This window comes from Kogia breviceps, chromosome 8 (assembly GCF_026419965.1).
Source record: "Kogia breviceps isolate mKogBre1 chromosome 8, mKogBre1 haplotype 1, whole genome shotgun sequence".
Taxonomy (NCBI): domain Eukaryota; kingdom Metazoa; phylum Chordata; class Mammalia; order Artiodactyla; family Physeteridae; genus Kogia; species Kogia breviceps.
This window is the reverse complement of record NC_081317.1, coordinates 50,564,707-50,592,590: the sequence shown is the minus strand read 5'-3', so window position 1 is coordinate 50,592,590 and position 27,884 is coordinate 50,564,707. Positions and strand designations below refer to the sequence as shown.

The window sequence follows — 27,884 nt, the reverse complement described above, 5'->3', positions numbered from 1 at the left end:
CTGACAAACTCTGCCCTGACCCTAAAAAACGTATACTGGAAAACTGCTCAAGATGACTAATGCTAAACGCCACAGGGCAGGCTCCAAATCCCCACAGATTCTTTCAAAACCTTTTTAGAGATATGTTAATAGTCACTTCTTCAGAAGATATGCCCACTTTGCCAAGTGCAACAATTCAAAACCCAGTTTTAGAAATCTATGTACTAGACTATTTTGTTCAATACAAGTATTTACTAAGAAACTCAGAATAACAAAAAAAAATCTAAGGTAATTTTATGTTTGAAGCTAAACAATTCAGACCCACCTAAATACTGATTTAACACGTACCAAGAGTAAGACGTTAGTGGGCCAGATCAAAACTGGGTTACTAGAAGAGGTCCTTAGTATTCCGATATGCCTACTCAACTTTTTAATTTATAGTTCATTATCATGGATGTTCATTTTATGAAACATGCTCATATTTTATTGACGTGAACAGGTTTTATGGAAGAATTACAGATTTTCTGATAACCAGTTAACAAATGACTTCTAAAGCAACATGTTCAATGGAAAACTAGTGTCAAGGAGGTATTTCCACACACACACCCCCCGCCATGAGTTCTGTGATTAAATAAGACTGGGGAACTGTAAATCAAACTGATTTCTTTACTGAAGGATTTTAATATAGTTTTTAGTATGTTAATGATCTGCAATATGGTTCTTAAAAACTACGGAGTACAGATTTTTCTCAAACTTGTCAGTGGAACAGTTATTTTGAGGAATATTTATGACTAAATCTCATGGAACTAAGCTTAGAAAAAACATCTTTTGACCTTGGTGTTCACTGTTCATTTTCTTGGGTACTCAGCTTATGAGAGATTTTAAACAGAAATTTCACTATGGTGGAAACCTCCATTATCCAGCTCTCCCTGAAAAGGCAATTGGGTGAGGGAGTGAAAGAAATGGACAACAAATATTAACACACTTTGCCAGTATCTAAGTATCTAACCAGGCACTCTTTCAGATTACCCATGCGCTGTGGTTCTATTACTACCATCCTCCACGTAAAGCCAGAGAAGCAAAGGGTCTGAAGATACAGAAGTCAAATTTATCCAATTTTGCCACATAATAGCTCTAGTAAAAGGTTTACAGAAGAGTAAGATAATTCAAGACTGACCAGAGGTAAGAGATGAAAATCTGTGCAATGTTTCCTGTGGAAAATGCCTAATTCAAAGGATGTATGATTGGTTTACTGTTTTCATCTACCATAACAAAAAATGTGACCTTTATGCCTAGTTCAAGCAACATTTTTTTAAATAATAAGAATAACTACTAAGCAATCAAACCAGAAATCTCATCATTTATGTCAAAACCTTCAAACCATTTATCACATTTATGTCGAAGAGACTGCAAAATTCACAAATAAAAGGATGCTGTTTTGCTAAAAACATAAAATAAAATTCAGTACCAGGACAGACACACGTAATAAAAAGCCTTTGTTCTCTAGCTTTCCCAACTTTTCAAAAACTGTTTCTTTAATAAATTTCACGTATAAATTTTACATATGCTGCTCACACTGATTTTGGAAAAATAAATGGAAAAATCTCATCCATTCAATTATCAATATTCAAAAACAAAAAAGAAACCTTCCTGATAATCATGAACATCTAAGTAACATAATTAGTTACAATATAATTGTGTATGGATTGATGACAACCAGGTTTTACTTAGTTTTTACTTGGTTTACTTGATTTTAATGAATAAATTCTCTCTGTGAACCTGAATCTGTATCTCAAGTAAATATGACTATGAGGCCAAGCCCAGTAACAGCTCTAAGTCACCCTGGAGACAAAAAGCCCTGCTGTCTTGATAAAAGAACAGCTAAAGGTACCATCTCAGAAAAAGTCAGAATTGGCCTCAGAAGTTAGCTAGAGACCCCTTCCTCTGCCTTCTACCTCATTTTACCAAGGGAAACCTAAAGCAGAAGCCAAGGGTTGACTTGACCAACGTCATACGACCAGTCAAAGTTCAGACTCCTAGTCCAACTCCTCAAACTGCCTTTAAGTACCCTTTCCTCATTTCAAATATTTAGCTTAATATTTTGGTTATAAGCCATTTAATACACACCATCACTCAAATTTAACAGTAACATGGAAAAGCTAGAGTCTGTCTACACTTTATTTATTTCCAGTGTTTAAAAACAACTCCCGCAGGAAGCATTAACCCTTCTCTGCCAAGAATACTCTCCTTAATTAGGTTTTGCCTTATTCTAAAAATTTAGTCAAATCTCACAAAATACTAAGGAGATTTTCCACTACCCAATATTCAAAATATACCTTCATTAAAGGCCAATTACTCATCTTTTCATTCTTATATTTATAAGAGAAGCACTCATACACCACTTTTTCCAGAAGCTAAGATCTTACTAAACTCAAATTGTATCAGTACAAATATTTAAGTATTGACAATGTCAATATTACCATTTACTTGGTTATACAAAAGGAGAACTATAGAGACTTAAGAAAAAGGACATTTTAAGAGGTTTTTTCCTCTCCTAAAAAACCATTCTCCTTGTATTTCATTGTTGAAATGCTAAACACGTAAGCTCAAAGATCTCAAAACTAAAGGTTAACATAACACTTGCTGCTCCAGACATACACACACCTTTAAAGAATTTTTCAAAGATGTTATTGTATAGTTCAGGTTATAAAAAAGTCTAGTTATTATATTATTTTATGTTTTAAAAGGAAAACTTAAAACTCTCTAAAACTAAGTTTCATACTGTTGATGTAGCCAAGAACAAAGAGAAAATCTAGATGTGTAAAAGTCTAGCACTGAATGATTTACAAGCAGTAAACTTATTTTCCCATTCTTTAAAACACAATCCTTTACATGTGAAAAACCTTACATAAAACTGCATACCTGTTATTTTGTCCCTTACAAGCTTACAGGACTCTATCTCACCGATGCTCCCAAAAAGACTCTTTAGTTCCTCCTGTGTCATGTTCTGAGGAAGATAGTTAACTATTAAGTTGGTCTTGCTGTCCTCTGTGTTCCCGGAGTCCACTGGTGACGAGCAGTTGTTGTTTATGGTGGTTGGACCGTTGGCTGTGTTATTGCAAGTTGGCCCATTAGACAGTTGTGTTTCCATGGCAGCAATTACCTGCTAAAAACAGAAGATAAGAAATGTCAGAATTCATATTTCACAAACTATTAGAGATTCCATCCAAGAATTTAAACACTTGTCACTAAACACAAGTCGTTCTGCTGAAATTACAACAAAGCTTCAAAAAGTGCGACACCTATGCTAATTCTTACTTCATATTAAGCTATTCGATTTAAGATCACAATTGTACTTTTCACATAAATATTCCATACATGCACATAAGCACAATTTAAATCTTTAACATTCTCTAGAACCGCATTCTGGGTCTACTCACATACCCTTACTCACCTGCTGTGTGTCCACACTCGAGGAAATTTAGTACCAAAGAACACAGAATTAAACCCTGACTAAAAACACCAGAACATGCTGCCAAAAACAAGCCCCCAAAAATGGTCTACCTAACTTTGCAGAGATATTCAGTTAGCCTAGAAGTTCAAATATTCTAAAACTGACACATCCATTAACTTAAAATCAAGGAGCAAGAGTACTTTAAAAAAATATAAATTTGTCAACATGTACTGTTTTGGTTACATATTGAAAATGTTTTTAATTGACAATATCTTATACCTCTATCATTGGTAAGAAATAAGAAAATAGCAAATGTTATTATGTTAGGGCATCAAAAGGGTTTGTAGGACAACTTGGGGAATAAACTGAGTACTTAGTATACCTTGTAGAATCTAACAAGCCATTCTTGTCAACCTTGGCAGCTAAAGATCACCAACAAGGTAACTGACCTACAGCATCAAAATAAAATCCCCAAACAATTCAAAATGGTATTTTGCCTTGACTCTGACTTTAAAGGAAAAATAAAAATTAAAAAATCCCTATCCAGTCCACCAAAACAACAATGTAAATATATCAACTTTTGCAAACAGACGAGCCCAAGGAATTTTCATTTGAGCATGTAAGCCTGTTGAAAAGCAAGTGATAAGGTATCTATAAATTCCAGATACAGAATAAATAGCAGAGTTGGGGGAAATGGCCTCAAACTGTTCAGGCTACTCTAAAAATCACTTAGTAAGCAAATTTGGATCTAGTTTCCTAAAAACCAATCCTATGCTCTTTGAGCAAAAGAGTTACAAACCACAGCCCCAAATTCTCTAAAACCATCCTCCAATAGCTATCTACTTTGGACAGCCAAGCTTGTAGGGGAATCCAAAAAAATCAAAGCATCACTGAAAGGATTATCCTTCATATTTCATCAATCTCTCAGCTCCACAAAGAAGTACTTCTCAAAATTGACAATTGTTAATAGATGGGATGCTAGTTTTAGGGAAGTTTTAATATATAAAAGGCAAAGAATTTGAGGTAAAATTTAAAAAGCAAAGTAGAGGCAAAGACTGTTACAAGAAAAGAGAAAAAAAGTATTTTAAAAAGTATATGGCCTAAGAAAAATAAAAGGGCACAACCGTGGATAAGCAATAGGAAGAAATCTCTACTGCCAAAAGATATTTATAAAAGAAGCCAGCATAGGACAGATTGAGACTGGTCAGACTGGACAAGAATCAGTGTTATCAGGATAAAAAACAGGAGACAAAAATCCAGGCTATCTATGAAATACCAAACCACCTATAACCCTTCCGTAACTTCATTTCCTTTTCAAAGAAATGGGTTGTTTACTCTGCAAACTGCAAGCTACCTCTCTTGAGCAAGTATTTTCAGAGAATATTTGGGGGGGGGGGGGTAAAGGAAAATAAAGGAACCTTTGGAAATCTATATAAAAAAACCCGAAACAATTCAAGATATGCATTTTATTATAATTAACAAATTTATCTGAAACTGAGAAAGGAGGTTTCAGATTTCCTAATAAACCACAACTGTTTCACTTTATAGAATATTAGCCATGGGTCACTCTTTCCACAGCAAAATGCTTGTGGGATTAACCTCTGCCCAGCAGTTAGGAAAACAATGAGCTACAAGATGAGAGTGAACAAGGCCAATTGAAACAAATCACTATTCAAACCTTAGGGTATATGTGGAGACTATATGAGACCCAAATAAGAGATTCGGTGGGATGGCATTTGAAATATATAAGTGTTCATTGACAGAAATTAGCAGGATTTAGCAAGGACAACAAACACTCCTCACTTAATTGCACATTTATTTCCATGTTCAGGTGGCAAGAATGAGCTCCTAAGCCAACATTCAAGTGAACAGCTGCAGTAGGCTGTGTGCGCTGAAAATTACAGCATCTCTCAGCTATAGGACCATCTGCTCAGAATAAAATGATACTAATGTGCTATATTTTACAAATAATGCATATTCCATTGATAGGCTCAACACAACTGTTCACAGAATGCAAACTCTTTCAACAGTTACTGGGCAAATAATTTTCAGCCAGATTTACAATTTTGACATTTTTTTAAGCATCAGGTATTATAAATAACTTCAAAATTTAGTAACCAAAAAAATACATAGTAAACAGAATGTAAAGAATTACGGTAACTTAGTATTCAGACCATACCAAAACTTTTTTTTTATTTAAAAAGCTTGTCACTCTTTTGAGGCTGTACTAAATCCTAAATAAGATAATAAAAAGTTACATACAAAAGCAGGTTCTGATGCTACATGTACCACTAAAATTGCAATGTGCTTTACCTCCTAATGATGGCCATACCACAATAGGTTAAATGTAAGAATAATTAGTATGCCAAATGAAAGTTCAAGTGTTTGGTATGGCCTCAGCACTCCTGCAACATGCTAAAAAAAAGTAGCCTACAGAATTTAAGAAAAATCCCACAGACCCCGGTCCAAGGCTCTGCTGCCCACGAACCACTTCTAAGCAGAGAAGCCACATCACACAGTCTGACTGCCATGTTAGTTTGGAGTTGCCGTCTGCAATATGGACACAAAAAGTACCGTATGTTAGATGAGCAAGATAATGCAACAAATCAGTTTGTACAAAATTTACAGTGATTGTATTGATATTCCCAGCACGTCCATGCAGTGTGGCTTAATTGAATTTGAGGCAATTCCAATCTAATCTTTCCAAATTCATTTTAACATGTAGTTTTCTTGCACAAATTAACCATTTTTAATTAAGAGCCTGATTTTAAAACAGTATTAACTAGTTACCTTGGCATCTATATCCTAAAGAACTACCTTAAACCACATCTTAAAAAAAATTTTTTTTTAATAATAAAATGAAGCAAAATACTGCATGCTGTCCTATCTCTTAAGGATGTGGGAGAAGGGAGGAAATGTGAATGAAATTATATTTAGAGTGAGAAAAGGCAGTCATTAGTGAATGCTTTGCATAAAAGCACTCTTTCCCCAAAATATCAGAAGGGCATTAAGAGAAGCTATATTTGCCCACACTGTCACATTATACTATAAATAAATCATCCTTAATCCTGGGACTTAAAATTAAAAGTGAATCAAAACCCTGTGAGATTTTTCTGCCACTACAGTCAAAGGATCTCTAACAGATTTGCTGAGAATTGTTCACATATACTAAGAGGCAGTAAACCAGCATCTTTCAATTGAAATAATTGGACCAATAAATAGGATCGTTTGAAGCAATGTTTATATAGGATGTCAGCTTTGTCCCTGAACCAAATCAAGTGAACATTTTTAAATATGTAAATTGCAAACCCAGCACAATTTGAAATGAGTGTTGCTATGAGGCCTCCAATATAGTTAATGGGCCATTTACCATTTATTACAACTTGCCCAAATACTAAACAGAGCCACAATACTGGCACAAAAGCCAAAGTTTACATTTTAGCCATATATGCAGATGCTTTAAATGGTCAACATAATATTGAGAAAAACTTGGTCTATGAAAATAAATGAGTAACAAAGGAGGGCTGAAAATGTCTTTTACGTGCATATTTATGATTATAAAAATTTCATCCTTAGAGTTAAACCTGGCTGTACGTGATTTACTCTTCATGCAAGTGTGATGAAATTTGTAACATGTGACAACAGATTCCATTTTCTGGCATCTATCTAAAGGGTTTAACATACTCTTTACGGGATGCCATGAAAATGTTTTACTCTTCTTCCCTTCTCCCACTGTTACGAGGGAATTCAGTCTGATTCTATGTCCTTTATTTAAAAAAAACAAAAACATAGTTCAACTGAACCTGTGAAAAAATAAAGTGCTTTCATAGCCATGAAGTATTTTGACAAGAACCTAATTGTGGTTAGACTACATGGGTAGAACAGTTAGGAGGACCACACCTAACAGGTTAAACCAAGCTTAAATTTATGTCCTCCATACCCTCAGGAGTTAATATCTAAACGTTCTTCACTATGTAAAACCATAGATTCGAATTTAATGGCCTCATCCCTTCCATTCCACAGGAAGCGGACTGCTAATGAGCTAATCTATTGACACCCCTCTTTCTTAAAGCCCCAGGGATGCCAACAATCACTTTATTGCACCAACTAGCTAGCAAGGCTGTGTATGGAAAATGATTCTACTGCACTTTTACATTTCAAGCACCCCAGACAGTTTCTCTGCTTGAGGCAGACACATACCTTTATGGGAAGTTATAAATAAGTTGCTCACATGGCCCTTACCTTTATGCTGGCCAACAATTCAGTTACTAAAAATGTAAAGCTACTTCCCCTTCACTTAAGGACAGGCAATTCTGCTCTACTCAATCTACCACAGACAACCAGGCTGTGCACTATTTATAGATTCTACTGGCTCTGAAACTCTTTGGAAGGAAAATAAAAGGCCATATTCCAGCAACAAAGAACCATTAATTTTAAAGCTTAAAAAAAATAATGTCTCAATATATGTTCGCCTCTTAATTTAGACATCAATTGTGTCAACTGAGACTACTTTTTCTCTTGTTATTCTCCATGAAATAATTTATGAAAAGGCACTTAAGCATAGATCAGTCTAGAATATTCTAAACTTTCCCTGGGTTCTGAGAGATAATGATGAGGGGTTTGGTGGGAGCATATGGATTTTGAAGGGAGTGGAGGACAGGGAGGAAGTGGCCTTTATGTTTTCATTCATAGTTTACTTCCAAATTTCTATAAAGACTTTTTAAATGGAATTTTTTTTCCTTTTTACTTAAATGGCCCTCTATGCACTTTCATATCTTAAGTTTCTTATAATAATGGATTTTAGGAAACCAATGCTACTGCTTGACTGCTTATAGCTGGGACTAACAATTTCCTGGTCACATGAAGAGAAAAAGAAAAGTCTCTATTTTCCAAACTTCCTAATAAAAAATTCTGAAAACTAAAGTAATCAGCTTCTTTCCTATTTTCAAACCTCCTTCAGACAGCCACCAAACAAGACAGATGGCTAATCAAAAACATACTAAATATAGTGTGAGAATTCTCATTAAGTACACTGTATGCAAGGGGAAAAAAAGGTTTCCAAGACCTAGAATCCACCTGATTCAGGGATCAGATCTCTGGTTTAAAGTCACAGCAGGACTGCTGAAAGCGTCACTGCACATACCCTGGTGAGGCCTGCCTACCTGCACCAGCCTATCCACTGCGACGTATACCATCCTGACCTGGGCCCTCATCTCTTACCTGGACCACCAAATTACAGCCTCCCAAAAGGTCCCTCCATCATCCTAATCCCCATTTAACACTCTTCCCAGATAGATTTTCCTAAACTCTCAATAGCTCTCTGCTGCCTATCAAATAAAGTACAAACTACTTATATTATTTAGCATATAAACATCTGAGATACTCTACAACTGCTTTTACCAGCCCACTTATTCAAGCATCTGAAAATCTGAACTGCTCCTTGTCCATCATACAGTCACAGTGCATTGAAAACCATACATTCTTCTGGCTTTGCTCATGCAGTTCCAGCTGCCTGGAAGGCCCTCAGTCATACCGATCCCACTTCCATTTCAGGGGTTTGTACAGACTAAGCATTCAAAAACAGATGTAAGGACAAGAGTAGTTCCTTTTTTAAAAAACTGGAGCATGAAAGGGCAATCACCTTTCTAAATAACATGCAAACTTGGTAGCTTGTTCTTCTATCTCACTTCAAGTACTTCAAACCATCGATAATTATGAAAGCATATTTTCATTTTTTCGCACACTCCATCAGCCACCCTCACCCACTGAAATCCAAATTCTTGTTCAATGGCATGAAAAAGGAAACTATCTTTTGAGTGATCAGTTGTGGATTGTTATTTCAAGAGCCCATTATGACCATCTGCCCACTACAAAAAAACCAGAAGCCAAGACAAATCCAAAAACATGGTAACCCTCTGGTCAGCAGGGTTATGGAGCTGTGGCATCTGGAATCTGGGTCTAACTTCAAGAAAACAGCAGAAGTACAGGTAAATGTGAAAAAATTAAATTTTAACTCAAAGGTATTTAAAAACACATCATAATTAAGCTACCGATCTCAAATGGTTTTAATTTGATAGAAACTATAAAATGTAATAAGCAAACAGAAAAGGCAACATCTCTAAAAAGAATCATAGCTAGGGGAAAGGGCAAGCATCTCTCACACTCAAAAGGTCTGGCCTGGATAAAGTGACCTTGGTCTGGATACTTATTTACAGCTAGAGGGTTCTCAATGCCTCGAGCAACACAGAACCAGGGCAGAATCAGTATAGCCCAAAGCCTTCCCTCAGATGACATCAAACCTCTCTAAAGGCCAAGTCACAAGATGAAAGGGAACAATTTGTCTTAAAGTTTAAGAGCAGAACCCACTAAGATAAAGCAGCAGCCTTGGCCAAAAGGCATCTTCCTTTGAGGAACTCAAGGCAAGTAGCTAAAGCTCTCGAAATACTCAGTGAAGTGAGTAATGAGAGTTCACAAATGAGAGCTGGGTAAGCAGCAGGTGGGGTCATCTGTCTAGCAGACACCATTCCTACAGAATGTTTTATCTTTCCCATTCAAATCACTAAAGTGGCATTTTCAGGATACATTTTGGCTTTACTGAATTAAAACAACAGAAGAGTCAACCAAGCACTCATGCGGCTGAAATGTCAGCTCTAAGAATAAGCCATTAGTTTGTTTTCTTTAAGCCTCTTTGCTTTGCCATTCCTAAAGTAATAAATGTTTGTGGCTTTAAACTTCAAGAGAGCTCCTCAATCCTGGAATCCCTGTCAACTCCCCACCCTACCCCCATACCATTTTAGCTGCCTCACCAGCTCCAAGGATTCCTCAGCCTTGTCAAGCTCAGATTTTTGGCCTTGGGGCTAACAAGGGTCCAAGAGCTGCCAGAGACACTGCACCAAACAGCTGCAGAAGTCACAGGGAGAATGTTCTCTGGCAATGAATGCTAACATTTCTGAGTCTCTCAGCCCTTTATGGCTCCTACAGACAAACTGCAGAGTCTTTCTGACGCCAGTCTTTCTGAGGTTTTGTAGTTCTAGAGTTGGCAGAATTAAAAGCTTTGCAGTTAGAGAGTAAAGCAAGTGAGTTTAGGGGGTCGGTCCCAAGTCCTTTCCTTCACTCTAGGTCCGTATCTGGCTTCTATGCTGGGCAACAGGAAAACAAAGACCCAGTGAAGAAGACTGGCTTAATCTTCACACTCTGTTCACTCATCCATTCATCCACCAAACATCTGTTCACAACTCCCATGAACTAAGGACTGTCCTAGGTACTTGATATACAGCAAAATGAAGAAATATCCTGGAGTGTACATCTGCAATAGGAGGTATACACATGTATAAATTAGTGTATTAGCTAGAAATAAGTGTGCTTTGTAATAAAAGAAAATGTAGAGCAGAGTAAGAGTGCTGAAAATATGGAGATGGAGGATGGACACTTTCCAGTATTAAACAGCAGATCTCACTGAGAAGGTGAGCTTTCGGCCAAGATTTAAAGGACAGTTAAGCCAGCCCTTGTGGTAGGCAGAATAACGGCTCACCTTAGATGCCCACATCCTAAACTCTGAAATCTGTGAACATATTATGTTACATGACAAGGGAATTAAGATACAGATGGAATTAAGGTTGCTCATCAGATGACCTTGAGATGGGAAGATTATCCTGGATTATCCAGGTGGGCTCAGTGTAATCAGAAGAGTCCACAAGAATGGAAGAGAGAGGCTGGAGAGTCAGTGTCAGAGTGGTACAACCTGAAAAAGACTCAACCCACAGTCAGCAGCTTTGAAGATGGAAGGGAGCCATCAACCAAAGAATGTGGGCAGCCTCCAGAAGCTGAAAAAGGCAAGGAAACAGATTCTCCCCTAGCATCTCCAGATGGAATGCAGCCCTGCCAATACCTTGATGACAGCCCAGGAGACCCACATCAGGGGACTCTGCCCTTCAGAACTGTAAGATAATAAACCTGTGTTGTTTTAAGCACCAAGTTCATGGTTATTTGTTACAGATTTAAAAGTAAATAAATACATCCCCATAGGGATATCTAGAAGAGAAGCATTCCAGACAGAGACCAGCTAGGGTGAAGCTAGGAGAAGGCCAGAGGGAGATGAGTCTAAGAGGTATAAGGCCGGACCACATAGGATCTTGGAGGTGCAGGGGAGGAAGAAGTTTTCTTCAACACTCTTAGGGTCCTGGCTGGGTCTACAAATTAAACTGACAAAAACAAACTAACAGGAGAAAAGCATACAAATTGTGTCGAATCTGTACATGTATATGGGAGTCTTCACAAGAGAATGAAGATCCAAAGAAGTGATCTGAGCATGAAGTTTATATACCTTTTAGATAAACAATAAAGTTGTGAAAAATTGACAAGACAAAGGGGTTTGGGCTGGGGGTCCTAAGTGATAAGGATTAAACTAAAAAGATAAGGGTTAGTTTAACAAGGTGTGCTTGTATACAGATTTCCAGGCCCCAAATCCCTGTACGGGTGGTAAGAATGTTTTCCTTCCTCCTGGTACAGGGAGGGTATCTTCCACATGGGAATTTTATTACCTGTTTCAGGGACGAAGAGAGAGGAAGACGGTCAGAATAATCTTTCTGCTTCTGCAGTTTTCTCAAACTTCTTCAGCTTAAGATATTCAATACGCCAAGGTACCATACTTTGGGGTAGTGTGTCCTAAACCCCATCAGAGGTCACCATAAAAAGAAAGGAAACCACAGAAAGGTTTTGAGCAAAAACAGTAGCACGTGGCTATTGTGAAAATAAACTGGATATGGTTGTGTGGAAGAACTAAGCAACTGTGGAAACAAGAAGACCAATCAAGAAATAATTGCAGAAACCAAGATGCAGAATGACAGTGACCCCGATCAGGGTGAGAAGTGGACTTAGGCAGGAGGAAACATATTACTTACTATAGTACTTACTATAATTACATTAGTAAACTATTTAAATTCATTATCAAGAAACTGGTTTAGATTCTAACTGCTCACATTCAAACAAACCAATCCATTTATTACTTTCTGGGCACTAGGAATACATGACAATTAAGACAGGGATTAAACTTTTATAGAAAGTTGTGTCTTATTTTGGGGGTGGGGGGGAATCTCCTTAAGGAAACCCAACATATGAAAATCTAAGTTTATAATATTAAATCAAGAGTTATTTACTTTATCTATGGATTCTTTAAAAAATTAAGCAAGTGATTTATTTAGTAGAAAATGCAAAATTTTTTTAAAATCAGAATAACTTAAACGATGAAACTACTTACTAAGAGTATAGCATGTCAGAAATTGGCTTATAACCTATGACAGCCCCTTAAAGCTGTCAGAATTCAAAATAAAAAGAAATCTCGAAGTTCACCCCATAGGTGAAAGACAAAGTAGATGTAGATAACGAGAATAAGTTACATTTTTGTGAAATGTAATTAAACTTTAAGATCTATATTCTTCAATAGGGTCATTTATACACCTCCACCATAGTCAAGGTTAAGCCAGGGGTTAACTCAATCTTGGTTATAGGTTAGAATATACTACCATCTAGTGATGAATCATTCCAACCTCAGTGGGCATTATTAATTTCCATGCCATTATTTGGCTGTAGAACCTAAAACAGGATATGAGCATAATAAGAATAAAATCAACTACTCCCACAGTTTTGTAGCAGAGTTCTTGTTTGGTATAGGCAGATAAATTTGAATTGCTAAATTAAGACAGTTAACATAGTAATCAACATAGAAACTGGATTAACTTCACATTCTTCTACAAAAGTCACAGCTAACAGGAACCCCCTCAGGGTAGTACAAATGGTGAAAGGCTGATTGGAAATCCTCAAATTAATCCCACTAGTTGAGTGTTTTCATTAAGTAGGTTAAAAACATAGCTCCTCTGTAGGATACAGACAGTAGAATACTGTCATATCTGAGCTCCAAAACAGCAAGTATGCCTAGTCTTAAAGGGAGTATAAAAGACAAGGAAGGTTTATGGTCAAGAATATTGGGGTTTTTTTAAACTCAGAAGTGTTATAAAGGGCCACAATACTCCATCTGGCCACTAAGGTTATTTTACTTTTAACTGTCATCACACAGAAAACTAAAAACTATAGTTAGTGTTTAACCCCAAGTAGCTTATACCAAAATAAAGTAAACAAAATAAAATGTCAACAGAAGAAGGCATATTTCCTTAATAATGCTGAGGGGCTACAAATATTTCTACTGAACTTTAAAGAAACTGAAATTAAGAAACGCTACCCTAGGACATATAAAATCTTGTAGTTCATTAATGCATTGTGGAGCATAGAACAAGGGGCTCTTCCCCATCCACGGTAGGACTGTGAGAGTGTAAACCTTGATCAACACAGACGGCCGGCCAGCTCCTTTCCTCTCTGAAATGTGGAACATTTCACTGATATTCACCTATGAAATGTATTTTTCTTTTCAGTTGATGTTGAAAGTCCTGAGACTCCCAAGAGATAACTACGTTTGATTTAGAAACAAGACTATGAATTATTTAGTACAGAAAGTTGGAGCATCTTAAAAAACATGATTCACACTAAGAAAGATACTTTATTTCCTTTGGTCCATCTCTTCCCCTCCTTCCCAAAAGATGGCTTTCTTTAAAAGCTACATCCCAGCTAGAAAAAACAAGCTACATACATCTGTGACTTCTTATGGTAATTAAGCTTATGGTTATTTACTACATTTCAAGAGGGGGCAAGGATTTAGCAATCAAAGTGTTATTTTAACTTCTAGTGATTCCAATTGGGGGAGGGGGCCTAAAGGAGAGCATCACAAGGAAATTTCTGGTTAATCTGCTGCCTAGAAATGTGTATAAGAGTTAATTATTTATATATACACTACTAGGTACAAAATAGATAACTAATGAGAACCTACTGCATAACACAGGGAATTCTACTCAAAGACCTAAAAGACCTAATGATTTAGTGACCTACGTGGGAAGGAAATCTAAAAAGTGTATATATGTATATGTATAGCTGATTCACTTTCCTGTACAGCAGAAACTAACACAACATTGTAAAGCAACTATAATCCAATAAAAATTAATTTTAAAAAAAAAGAAAAAGATTCTCAGCATATGGATTCACCCCTTTCCAGGGATCAGTATTCTAAAGTGTTGAGAAGTGTGCATTTTAAGACACAGAAAACAAGACTCTTAAAGTTCTTTTCACATGGCCATGGTGCATACTTGTGTTACCGTCACAAAATAAACGAACCTAACTCAAGTGATACTTTTCATTACAAAAAACAAAAAAAGAAAAACTAAGAAAAAAATAAGAGTTAATGTTTAAAAAAAAAAAAGAAAAAGAAAGAAAATTAATGCGATACACTACAGATGAGGGTAAGGTCTTTCTTAGCCTCAGACCTTGCCTGCTTATATCCACAGTGGGCACACACACCCAATCCCAGATCTTGGATACCTCTCTAACAGGAAAAAAGGAGTTAAGGTGCTTGGGTTCCCTGCCAATGACTGTCACTTCAACTTCTGTCAAACTTCCCATTTTGCAAATTATCTTCTTATCACTAAGGTAAAGCATATTTTAAATAAACAGTTAAGGATCTCTAAAAGTGCATTGAGGCAAGTTCCCCCATTGTATAAATGAACAACGAAGCAAGGGTATGAGCATATATATGTATACAGAATGTATCTGTGTACGTACATGCATAGTTCCAAAAGTTGAAGAGAAGCAATCTCCATCTCCCGTAGGTTGAAGATGGGAAAGCGGGCATGTGTAACCACAGGCTATATTTTAACAAGGAAAAAACCCCACACATCTAGTCTTTGAATTATTTCCACTCTGTTAAGAGGGAGAGGGGGTAAAGGGGCCTGTTCTCTATAAAAGCTTCAATTATATGCATATAATTTAGACAGATATGTCAAAGCACTTTACAAATTCTGAAGTGCTATTATCATTATTGCTGGGCAAAGGAAGATGCACCTTAAAGTGTTGGCATAGAGAACTTCCTCATCTGTCTTTTAGGTTAAGGCGTAGTTGTTTTGTTTTGTTTCCATGTCTCAATGGGCAACAGGGTGCAGAGCTGTGTTGGGAGCTTCTTAACTTGAAAAGGGAACACTGGACAGAAAGTGAAGTACGCAGACTACCCAATCGTGACTGTCAATTCCTGTGTAGGGCCCCTGAAGCACATGCTATGTTAAACTACATTTAGCACATAGTCACAAATGGTGACTAAGGAGGATTAGAATTTTTACTTAAAATGCTGCAATTTTCGACCCCTGACCTCCAAATACTATATTTAAGTACAAAGGATGCCAATAGCCTAAATGTTCCACATCGGAATTACAGCCTTGTCTATTTTAATTTACCTTAAAGAGTAAAACCCCCCACCCAACACACAGAAGAGTACACATGCCTTCTATCCTCCCCAGCTCAATCTTCTCATCATCAGCTGCTCAGCCTCTTGGAATTTTAGTATTTAAGATTAGAAACCACTACCTCACTGCTCCTTTTGCTAAGAACTCCAAGGATGACACAAGCATCTTCTATTTAAATTCAGATTTATTATTTACAATACAAGGCAGAAAAAGAATGCAGAAGTCTCATCAATGATTGTACCCTAGATCGATAATCTGCACACTAAGATGTACTGCACGGTCTCACAGTTTCTACAATTCACAAATCAGAGCAATGATCCATATACATCCACACACAACTGTACGGCCTCCTACCATCTTTCTCCTATCATGATTTTCAAAATGATCTGAATTTAAACATTTTCTAAGACTGCACTAATGTTGGTTTTAAGATCATGTTTAATTAAAATAAAAATAAATAAGGCATCCTCCTGAACTCTCCAAAGGATCTGGGTATCTTTTGCTACAGGAAAGATGATCTGACTGCCTCTTGTAGTAGAATTTAATGAATCCTATGACTGAAAGAGAGTAGGGAAAAGTGAGAAAGGAAAAGTAGCATTCCTTGATTCCTTATTCTGGGCAAGGCCTGAAGCTACATATTTTACAGACAAAATCCCATTTAATAACCTTGTGCACTATGAGCTATATATATTAGCATCCATTTACAAATGAGGATTTCTAAACTTCGAGAGTCTATACAGCTATTAAATAGAGAAACTGGGATTTGTAACCAATGCTGAGACTCCATCTGAAGCCTCCTACCTGATCTCTGCTTCCAGGCTTGTCCCTTCTCCAATCCATCCTCCATTCCACTGCTACAGTGATCTACCTAAAAACAGTCAGCATCCCAGGACCATTTCTCTTTTTCAGGCCTTCACTGACCCCACACTGCATACAGAGTAACATCTTAGCCTGCAGTGAGGCATATCAGACTTGACCTGGTTCCCACCTCCCCCTCCACGAGCATATGCCCATGGCTCCATGCCCACCCCTCCATGTTGCACACATGAGGCTCTAACAATCTCCCAGCGGTTCCTCCCACACCCAGGCTGATTCCCACTGTTACTCACGGTCCTTTCTCCACCCACAAGAGCCTCACTACCTTTCTTCTCCTGGTAATGGAAACATCCTCAGTACACGAAAAGGAGGCACAACGCCTCCAGGAAGCCTTCTGTGAACCGCTGAGTTGAGCCAGACACTCCTCCTCTGTGCTCCTATTAGCCCACACTCACCTTTGTCTCTTCAGCAATAAATGTGCACAGAGATCCATAAAAGAAAGAGCATCAATGCCATGAAGTGCAATTCAAGGTGACAAGAAAAAAAAAAAAAAAACCATTTATTTATGGGATTTTTCATGTGGTTTTATATTCCCTGCCATGCAGGAAACCTTCTATTGCAACTCTATATACCTGGAGGAGCCATGAACACCGCAGGTTGTTAATGAAGGGGAAGGAAGGCAAACGTATAGTATGCTGTCATTCCCCACCACTAACATATGCACACACCCCTTTCTAGACACACCTTTCCAGATACACCTACTAATTCTTATATTTTGAGCTCAAGCATTAAGTTGAATCAGCTTAAAAAAAAAAAATCCTAGCTACAAGCCTTTGTTTAAAACAACACAAGCCTCAGGAAGGAAGAGAGAATATAGGAGTGGTCCATTGTCATCACATCACGGTTTAAAAAAGCAAACTTCATCACCAATGTGAAAAACCAAGACCACGTAGGGAGTTAACACCTCTCTTCCAGCCCAGTCAAGGTCTCAGGAAGCTGGGAGTACAGAAGAAACCACCCAGGAGAGAAAAGCAACATCCCTTATTCACTGGATATGACAGGCAACTGTGCAAGATGCTAAGAAAACAAGGGTATACAAAACAGACTCACATTCCACCTCTCAGGGAGCTTCTCTGGAACACACCTGCACCCAAAGAAGTCAAAGGCTCCCAAAGAAGTCTTTAAGAACACAAAGCCAGGAATAATAATCCCTCTGGACAACCTATGCTAAATATTGAGCTGTCAAAGAAAAAGATAAAAGGGCAAAGTCACTGCTGCCATGGAAACTACCACTGCTAACTTAAACATCTGAGCCTGAACATATATTTGAGCAGAAATGAAGCATCTTGCTTCCCAATGTTTAAAATGCTAGAGGGTAACAGGAGATTGTACACAGCTTTCCTATTTCAACATTAAACTGGATTTCTGCATTATGAAAATTTGAAATTACAAACAATCACAAGCTGAAAAGTTTTCCTGATTTAGGACTGCTAAGAGTTTCTTGGTACCCACTTCCTGCTATACTTTTATTCCGTATAAAGAGCAAGTTTCTTTACAAGAATTCTCTCAGTACAGTAGATTTAACACATAAATTGCTTGGCAGTAAATGCACTGTATTTTACCACTGACAAGACTTTCAGAAAGTACCTACTATGTAACAAGTAACATACTAGTCCAGAGCAGTTATGACTGCAATCTCTTTCAGATCAACCTAAAAGGAAAGAAATTTTTACCATCATCTACTACTTTAACCTCAGATAGATTTAAAAAAAAAAAAAAAGAGAGAGAGATCCTCAAGCCATCCTTGAGACTATGGCCCCAAACCCAAATTTTTCACTCTTTCTGTAAAGAGAGTGGAAATCTACTCGAGTACACTCTAAGACATATTTTAAAGAGTTTCTTGACTTGATTTTGATTGCCAATCTCTGCTTGAGAATCATCAATATAAGGGAAGTAGAATGGTTTAAAAATGTGATTTTTCTATACCCTTAGGCCCGCTCAAGCATGCTTTTTAAAGCCATCTTGCCTCAGGCTAAAACCCAAGATTCACAACAAAGGTCAGGGGACTGCAGGCCTTGGAAGTAAGTTGAGGAATCAGGATACTATTCTTTGTTCTGTATTTCAAGAAGAGCAAGAACAGAGGAAGGGAATCATTGAGGTAGAAGCAGTGGTAGTAAATTAAGACTGGACAAAACTTTCACTGCATTGGAACACTCATTAGAGTGAATTTCACTACCATCAGATCAAGAAAGAACAATCACTATGCATCACTGGCCAAGACAAAAAAGTATTTCACCAAAGTAACTTCTTGTTCTAAATGAAAATGACCCATATCTTGACTTGCTGAGATTAAAAATGACTGGTTTCCTACATTAAGAACTGACCAAAATGCAAACAAATGAATCCTCTTATTTATCTGTCAAGTTTGGCTACACATTAACTAAGACCTACTCAACATGGCCAACAGAAATGACAACAGCCAGGTGGCCACTTCTGACATTCTTCATGGTATACAGTTCACCATATACCAATGGCACGGTGAATAATACCCAACAGTGGCTCTGACCAGCAGGAAGAAAATCTGGGGTAGGCAGTCAGAAGTCTTTCTACTTAAGGTATAACTCATTCAAGTAAATGGCTGAATCAGATGATCAGAGTAAATAACACCAAGAATAAAGACAACAATGGACTTCGCTTAATTCATGCACAAAGTCATTAGGAGGTTACAGGATCACATCTAAAAGAAGAAGTAAGGAAAGGTGCCAAAAATATAGTCATTAGTAACCACATATGATCATGCATATGCCTCTTGGAGGAAAGCCAAGAGATAGATGGAAACAAGCAGTCAGGCAATGAACGCTCAAGATCTTCAGGCCAGAGTCACAACTGGATGCCAGAGAGGGGATTTACTCTCCAAATATGTGTTATTTGGTCTATTCAATGTCTTTTTTTTTTTTAACTAGTAGTGTTCAACATATAAAACTTTACCAATTTAGCAATTTCACATTTATTTTAAAAAATTCCCAGCTTCTCTTTAAAAAAATAAACAAACAGATTGGCAACAGAGGCCATATTCCCACAGAGCTATGAGCCAGCAGGCCGCCCTTCAAATGGAGCATGTTCTCTGCTGTTCTCCCAGTACCAGCTTTTCTCTTTGGCCTGAATGTCCTAGTCCCTGCAAGGGCTGGATCTCAAGTAAAACATCACAGCCTAAAGGTCAAACATGCTGAAGGGTACACAGCTTTTCTACTATGGTGATGGAAAGTTTCAGAAGACTAGAATATTGGCAAGTGGGTGGGGGAATAGAAAAGACAAGAATGCCTAGTGTAAAATGCGTGAAAATGTCACTGTAGGTACAGTACAGAGATACACTAAGGATGGCCTGGAGTGAAGTGAATTAATCTTAACTACTTTTGACATATCAAGTTCATCTAAACTCAAGTTCTTTAATTTTAGAGTTAATTATCTCTAAAATATTCCAAGGACTAAGCATAATAAGGAAGCAAAAAAAGGCATCAGGACTTCCCTGGCGGTCCAGTGGTTAGGACTCCATACTTCCAATGCAAGGGGTGCTGGTTCGACCCCCGGTCAGACAACTAAGATCCCGCATGCCACACAGCATGGCCAAAAACAAAAAGTATCAATTCCGTGTTACTATACACATCCTAATAACACACTGTGTGGCCAAAAACAAACAAACAAAAAGTATCAATTCCGTGTTACTATACATCCTAATAAGTCTTCCACATATATTCAAAGCACTCTTAAAAGGAGATCTATTTTGGCATGTTATACTACTCTGGATTAGGACTAACTAAAAGCTATCTTGTCCATACAGAATTAAGTACATCCTGTCCCTTCCAGAGACTGAGGAGAAAGTTAATTCAGACCTAATTAAATATTTTGAGACCGTAAAGAAGGGAAGGGACACATTAAGTGCTTTAATCCCAGGATTTGGGGCAGGTGGCAAGTGATCCATATACAAAAAGATAAAAATTACCTTGCATTATACCAGAAGCCCTTGAATTAATATAAACAAATTTCAAGGTCATCATCTCTAAACACTGTCTCATGACATATCACGAATTATATGTGGAGATAGAATAGAGGGTAAGTTGGGACAGAACAGAAGCATAAAGAGGTCTTAGTTCACACTTTGCCTGCTGCCTTCCGTGTACCCAAACAGATTCCCATGAAAACCTGCTTCAAACCTGCAGAGTGGGCAGGCAGTGGGACAAAGGTGATCCCTGAGCCTGCAAAAGCCCTGCCTAAAGACTGGCTGCTTTCCAGTGGGGTGAAGGCCCCCGTTGGGAGGTGGTTAAAGCAATGAAGCACTAGAGGGTAGGCTGAATGTATTCTTCCATGGCCCCAAAGCTGCTATTTTGTTTCCACTGTAAGTCTTCAAAGAACTGCAAAACTGTCCCTAGGTCCATTTGGCAACATCACAGAAATTACAATTTGGTTAAAATCCTAAGATAATTAACTCACCATTCTTTCCAATTCTCCAGAAATAAAGAATTCTCTAGAAATAGAGGTCTGAACAAAGCAAAAGATACCACCACCCAATGCCAAATAATGGTCTCCCCCAAGGATCTCCTGAACTGTCTCAGCATAACTAAAAGATTGAGGGTTTTATAGGGAACGTTAAATTATGCTTTATCAATTGCCAATCTTTAGGCTGCAGAGTATTACTTTAATGCTATTGATCCCCACCCCCCCCAAAATCCATGGTAACTTTCCTTAAAAACAAAACTCCTCATGAACTTTGAGTCCAATCTTTATAATAAGATCAAGGGGCATGAGTTCCTAAATTTGCAGGGTATATTGCCCACTGTGCTAAACCTCGGATGTTACCTAGGTCGATTCTCTCTTCTTCCAGGGCTGTATTATAAAACATGAACTGGGAACAGACCAACACTTGGCATTAATTTTTTTTATTTGTTTACTAATTCAGTACGAGATTCCAAAACAAGAAAGTAGTCAAACAATAGAGAACTTACCAAACAGCATCTGAAATTCTCACGTTTAAACACTGTCAATTATTTATGTTCTCCCCTTGATGCCTGGTTGTTATAAACTCTTAAGGTATGCTTTCAGCCTAATAAACCTCGGGAAATGGTTTTCCACATACTAAATACCTCCAATGTGACAAAAGTTTTTAAGCACTGACTCCTTATGGGTCTTTGTATAATAACTTTCTCATATTTTTGGTCAGTTTACTATAACCTTGTAAAAGCTAAACTCTAGAATACATGAATTTCAGATAAGAGGTACCTCTTAGCTCACATTAACTGTGTTGGCCCATGTCAAGATTCTTATTATACTCTTCATTAAGAGCCAAGGTTACAAAAAGGAGTGCACTGGATCAGTCTGTACTCAAATCAAAATTATCATTATAACACACAGCAATTCCCAAGTATGGCTACTATTTCCCATACCTAAAATATCAGAACAAAATATCAGAATATCCTAAAATGGATACAAATTGCATCCATCTGTATTAAAATGAAGGCTTCAGTTTAGTTCTTCAGAAGAGTTAAGCGACGGCCAGGTAAACCAAGGTCAAAAAAAGACAAGTCTCAGTTATATGTAGCATCTGAGGGAAATCTGGAGTTTAAGCTTTCGCCATTGAACAAAGTTAGGGCTGGAAATTGATTGGGGGCAGGGGGCAAATATCATAGTTTATGATCTTTGACAAATTTTTAACCTTAGTAACTTTCCTCATCTATAAAGTATAGATTTTTCCCATTTCGCCTAGCAAACAAGGCTTTTATAAGAAATAAGTCAATGGATAAAACAACAGCTTACACATTCAAATTTAAATCTCCCTCCCAAATCTTCCTCTAAAACCACTCCTCCTGCCCCACCTGACATAGAGATAACAGCTTGATATATATTATTCCATTGTTTTCATCATACTTTTAATATATACTTATATACAGGTTGTTCTTTAAATAAATTCTTTGATTAAAATGAAAAAAAGAATAGCTGATAAAAATTGTAAAATACTATGTACAGTATTGCTCTTAAGACACTAACCTTCTATAGAACTGTTTTCTGCCCTCCTCTTCTCTCTTCTAACAGCACGTTTCTAATTTGTGCTAAGGTCAAGCTGTCACAATCACTGTAACTCGGGAAATTCAAATAAACAAAAGTCCTGCATATGGGCCAGACTGTGCTTTCTTTACTTGGTCCAAATAATAATAATAATAATAAGGCCAGTATCTGCCTTAAACTGACCTGCAAGCAGACCAAATACTCTCGTATACTAAGTTCCAAGTTCCAAATATTTAAACCACCAACAGCAGATGTAATAGACTGAGTAAAGTTTAACATAAAAATGTTTAAACACATACCAAGTCAAAACACTTTATTGCTAAACAGTTGACAGTGATGTTCAGATGCCGATTTAAGAACCATGCACTACAGATATCCTGCCATAATTAATAATTAAAGTACATGGTAGGCATCTGCTCGGAGCCTAGCATAGTGCTTAACATAGGGTCTTATTAGCATGGTCAACATACTGACAGTTACCTGTAATTAATGTTAAATGTTTAGCATTCTTTAAAACATATAAGAGATTAGGCCACTTTAGAGAGCTATAACTATGAACTACAATTAAGCCTAAGGATGATTAGTATGTACCATACCACACCAAGAAAACCACTTTACACAGCCAAATACTTTCTGGTATCATCTGCTGATGAGGCAATCCTACCTGAACATACTGATAAAGAAACTACTTACAAGCCTACCAAACAGACTTGAGCACAAGGCTAAGGCATAACTCAAGATGGGAACCCCAGAGCACTGAAAAATGGGGGTGAGGTGGAGGGAATAGGAAGAAAAGCAGGGAGGCCAAACTTCTTTGACAGTCTTGTATTTATCTTACCAACCCTTTTTTTCCCTCCTAGCTTCTCATCTCTGCTGCTCAATGAACCCTCATCCCCTGTCCCATGTGTGAGTTCAGCTGGGTCCCCAAATAATACCCCAAGACACTAACTGGTAAATATCTGGCTTGAAAGAAGGAGCCCATCTCATTTTCTATGCATCCAACAAACTCATGCCTCAAAAGGCAAGAAATACCTCTAAATGTATTCCAATACTTATGAAAGGTAGCCAAACATCTACTCTCTGGAGGATGCAGTCATCCCATTCCCAGAGGAACCACTGGGCAGAACAATCCTTACCTCATCTGTTAACCTTTACTGTTCAAAAGAAAATAGCTAAAGTGAACATGAAAGGAAATGCTCAAAGGGCTAAGGATGGAAAACGGCAAGATCTCAGCTTACAATCCTGAAGTCACTTAAATGGAGTGACTGCAAGCAAAACCAAAGCTCAACTGAAGAAACACACATCACTGCGGACAGCATGACAAACCCGTGTGATGTGGACAACTACAAAGTGGCTATCTACCAGTCTGCAAACAAGGAGTGTCATTACATAAGAAAAGACATCAGGAATCCTTTGAGATGGAGCTTTCGAATGAGGCTTGAGTCACAACTAAAAGGACACAGAAAAAAATAGATGCGCCTCAAATAAACATGTGTTAAGGACAAAGACATTCACATTCATTCTAATATGCAAATCCTGTAACATGCAGGGCTCTGTGCTAGATACTCAAGATGGTTCAGATGGCTCAGATAAGGAGTTCCCACTTAGTGTCTAGCAAAGAAGGGAACACATGCAGAACCACAACACAGGACACAATCTGCTACCTGTAGGGAGGAGGGATTATTTCTCGATGACAGAGGGAAAAAAATCAGAAAGGTTCAGAAAACAGAGAAAGGACATATGCACTAAGCTATCTGTTGTCATATGTTCACATAGGGGATGAGACATGCATGGATTCAGCCATTTAATAAATGCCTACGATGAGAGTCCACAAAACAGACACTTGGGGGAACTTAGTGGTAGAGATTAAACAAACAAAAGGATAAAACTACTGTTTAAAACATTGTAACCCATGCCATGGGGGGAAAAAAAAAGCATCCATGTGAATAAAATGGGGACAGCGATCAGGAAAGGCGTCTCTAGAGAACTGACATTTAAACTGAGACCTAAAGATAAGGAATATGTTTAGCTTTATTACTACTTGTCTCTTTGGAGGGAGGGGATGGTGCTATGCCACATGGTAGGTGTTGCAGGTATGAAGGACCAGGAGGTATGGTGAATAAGATACAACCTATGCCCTGAGGAATCTCATCTTAGGGAAGCAGGCACATGCAGAATGTGGAAACCCAGTAAGCAGAGTTTTACCAGTATGGAACCTTAAGGACCCGAGGAGATCTTGAAACCCATCCAGCTTAAGCACTCCTTTTTTTTTTTAAATGAAGGAAATGAAGCCCAGAGATTGGCTCAGGGGTCCCTGAACTAGGCAAGGCAGAGGTGGGGCACTAGCCTATTATTAACTCTCATTACTCGGCACTGCCCATAAGTTTTTTGATCAGAAAACTCATTTGGACAATCAGAGCTCAGTAAATTAGTAATGTACAAGGAATGCTTAATATCTGTAGGGGAAATAAGCGGACTCTGATCTAAGCACCAAGCACTTCACTAGACATTGTGGAATAATTTTCCCTTATCAGAACAAAATGAAAAATGTAACCAGTTTTTGGTAAAATGAAATGTATTCATTTTCTCTTCTGAAGTTATGTGCATCCAACTTTGGGGTATCTAAGCATCCAGGAAATGATGATAATAGCAATTCTGTCAGATTTTTTTCAATGCCTTTCCTTGGCAAAAAGAGTTGGCAAATCTATCAGTCCCCTCCCCTCCATATACTTATTTTTTATTGTGCTTGCCTGAGAAATACAAACACTGAGTTATAGAGAGTAGGGAGAATGTGAGGAGCCACTAAGAGGAAAGTTCATAGCAGCACTGTTCATTAGAGCAAAAAAAGAAAACAACTCCAGTGCTTATCAAAGGAAGATAAACAGGAAGGAAGATATGAAGATAAATAAATGGTCATACATTCGCCAACTGAATATTATTCAGCAGTGAAATAAGAGGGCCCATGCACAGACAAAAGTATAGTACAAACAGAATTTTGATCAATTTAATTCTGTGTCCTTCAGGACAAAAAGGGATTTATAATCTTTTAAGTTATTACAGCTGCCCTTATAAGTCAAATATAGTCAAAAAGAAACATTAGGGGCTTCCCTGGTAGCGCAGTGGTTGAGAATCCGCCTGCTAATGCAGGGGACACAGGTTCGAGCCCTGGTCTGGGAGGATCCCACGTGCCGCGGAGCAACTGGGCCTGTGAGCCACAACTACTGAGCCTGTGTGTCTGGAGCCCGTGCTCCACAACAAGAGAGGCCGCGATAGTGAGAGGCCCACACGCCACGACGAAGAGTGGCCCCCCCTCGCCGCAACTAGAGAAAGCCCTTGCACAGACATGAAGACCGAACACACCCATAAATAAATAAATAATTTTTTTTTAAAAAAAGGAACATTAAATTTTAATCACTTATTTTTCATTTCTTACATGATACTTTAAGGATCATGTGGAAACAAAGATAACATGGGGGGAAATGTCTTTCAAATTGGGGCCATTACAACTCAGACCTCACTGCCTCATGTCTGGTTAACCCAAAACACCCACCACAAACACTATCAGCCCTAAAACAGAAACCTGGACCTATTTTGCCCTTAATTGCTGCTCAAGGTCCAGGTCAACCTGCAAACAGGCATTTCTAAAGCATATGACCAGGTTCAGCCTGAGCAGAATAACAGGTTAAAAGTGGAGAGAGAAGAAATGGGAAAAACAGTTAATCTGTTTAACAGAATTCTGCATAGAGCTGGCAAGACACTGGGTCCCACTTGAAGGAGGCTTCTCTCAACCTTTTCACTTTCATTTACAGTACCAATGGAAAAAATAGTGACCTAAGTAAGAATTCTAGACCTTTGTGCCCTAAAGGTCACCAGATAAGGTCACGCTGAAGAGGAATTCTCCCAGAATGTGGGTTGATCTAGTGGAAGAACAGCCTGGCTGATCTTCACTGATGCCACGCTCTATTTTGGACACTAACTGTCTCAAGCTACCTGAACTTGAGAGATTTCTAAATCTTTCAAGGACATCAGAAACATTTTTGTACCAGAGCATTTATCTCTGTTACTGAAGAAAAGACACCTTCCAGAAGAATTGCCATGAAAGCCCACATCATGTGCACTAATAAAAAAGTAACACAGAACAGGAGAAGTAGTTTAAAAACGCTCTTCCATTTTATATATAAGGAAAGTCAAGGTGAACTTTAAGAAAATTAAAACCTTGATATCTAATTTTATCAAAATAATGTAAGCAATAAAGATATAATTTATATTACGACAAACTAATACATAGCTCAGACTATTCTAAGCAAGGAAATTGGATGGATGCTTATTTCATAGTGAGATTTATAAGACATGAATGATTTAGAAATATACATGGACCCTGAGCTACTAAAATGGTGACAACCCAAAGGTGATTACTGACATATCAGAAAAATCAATGGGAGTTTTGAAGAAGTGTTTTACTCTCAAAAACAAAGGTAGTTCAACAAAAACCCACCTTTAAAAAATAGAGTTATCCCTTTCAACTGGTGTTGATCTGCCCTTTATCACTGGAAATAGAATATATCACTCAGAAAGTCACCTTGAAGCTATAAAGAAGCTTGTGGGGGGGGGATTAAACTTCAGGTAAGGATAGGACTAGGAGGCTATTAAGACAAAAAACTAAGACATAAGTGTTCAAAAGCATATTAGCAGGAAACTTGCAGTGGATTCAGTAACAGTCTTTAGTGGCAAGAGAAAAAAAGAAAAGAAAAGAAAGCCTTTTAAAAACCTAAGCCACTGAAATTTTAAAATGACACCTACATGACCCAGTACTTTTCTATTCAAAGATTTTGATGCTATATATCTATTTTTCTTTGGAAGCTTTTCATGTCTAATATATTTTAAGAGGTAAAAGGTATAGTTTTACTTAAGCACACAATGGAATAAAACATCACTGAGGACAACCTTGGACCTGTAAGCAAATTTTAATGGGAAAGAAAAATACAAACATGGGGGAAAAGGCAATATATAAATGGCAAATGTGACAAAAAATCTGGGCATTTTGAAAAGGAAGACAGCATTGTTAGATGGGGTGAGAAAGACACTAGGTAGCATTGGCTTAATTTAGGGTGTGTCAGGCAGTGCGCTAAACCCTTTTCAGGGGCACCATCTCCATGTAATCCTAACAACCTAAGGAAATGGGTCATTTTATCCTGATTTTTCAGATGAGGAAATGGGCTTAGAAAAGATTAACTTGCCCTGAA

At 37.8% G+C, this 27,884-nt stretch overlaps 1 protein-coding gene across 22 annotated transcripts in view; it reads right to left on the bottom strand.

The window, feature by feature from the left end:
- Positions 1-27,884, bottom strand: part of ELAVL2 (ELAV like RNA binding protein 2) — a 160,596-nt gene that overhangs the window by 69,596 nt on the left and 63,116 nt on the right. For 11 of the 22 annotated variants that reach the window (XM_067041399.1, XM_067041396.1, XM_067041391.1 and 8 more), the window contains 2 exons: positions 5,893-5,983; positions 2,902-3,145 (listed from right to left, as the gene is read on the bottom strand). In XM_067041399.1, coding sequence (XP_066897500.1) covers positions 2,902-3,145; positions 5,893-5,964 — 316 coding nt within the window. In that variant the 5' untranslated portion in view covers positions 5,965-5,983. The remainder of the gene's footprint in view (positions 1-2,901; positions 3,146-5,892; positions 5,984-27,884) is intronic. The other 11 variants (XM_067041406.1, XM_067041411.1, XM_067041407.1 and 8 more) reach the window with 2 other exon arrangements.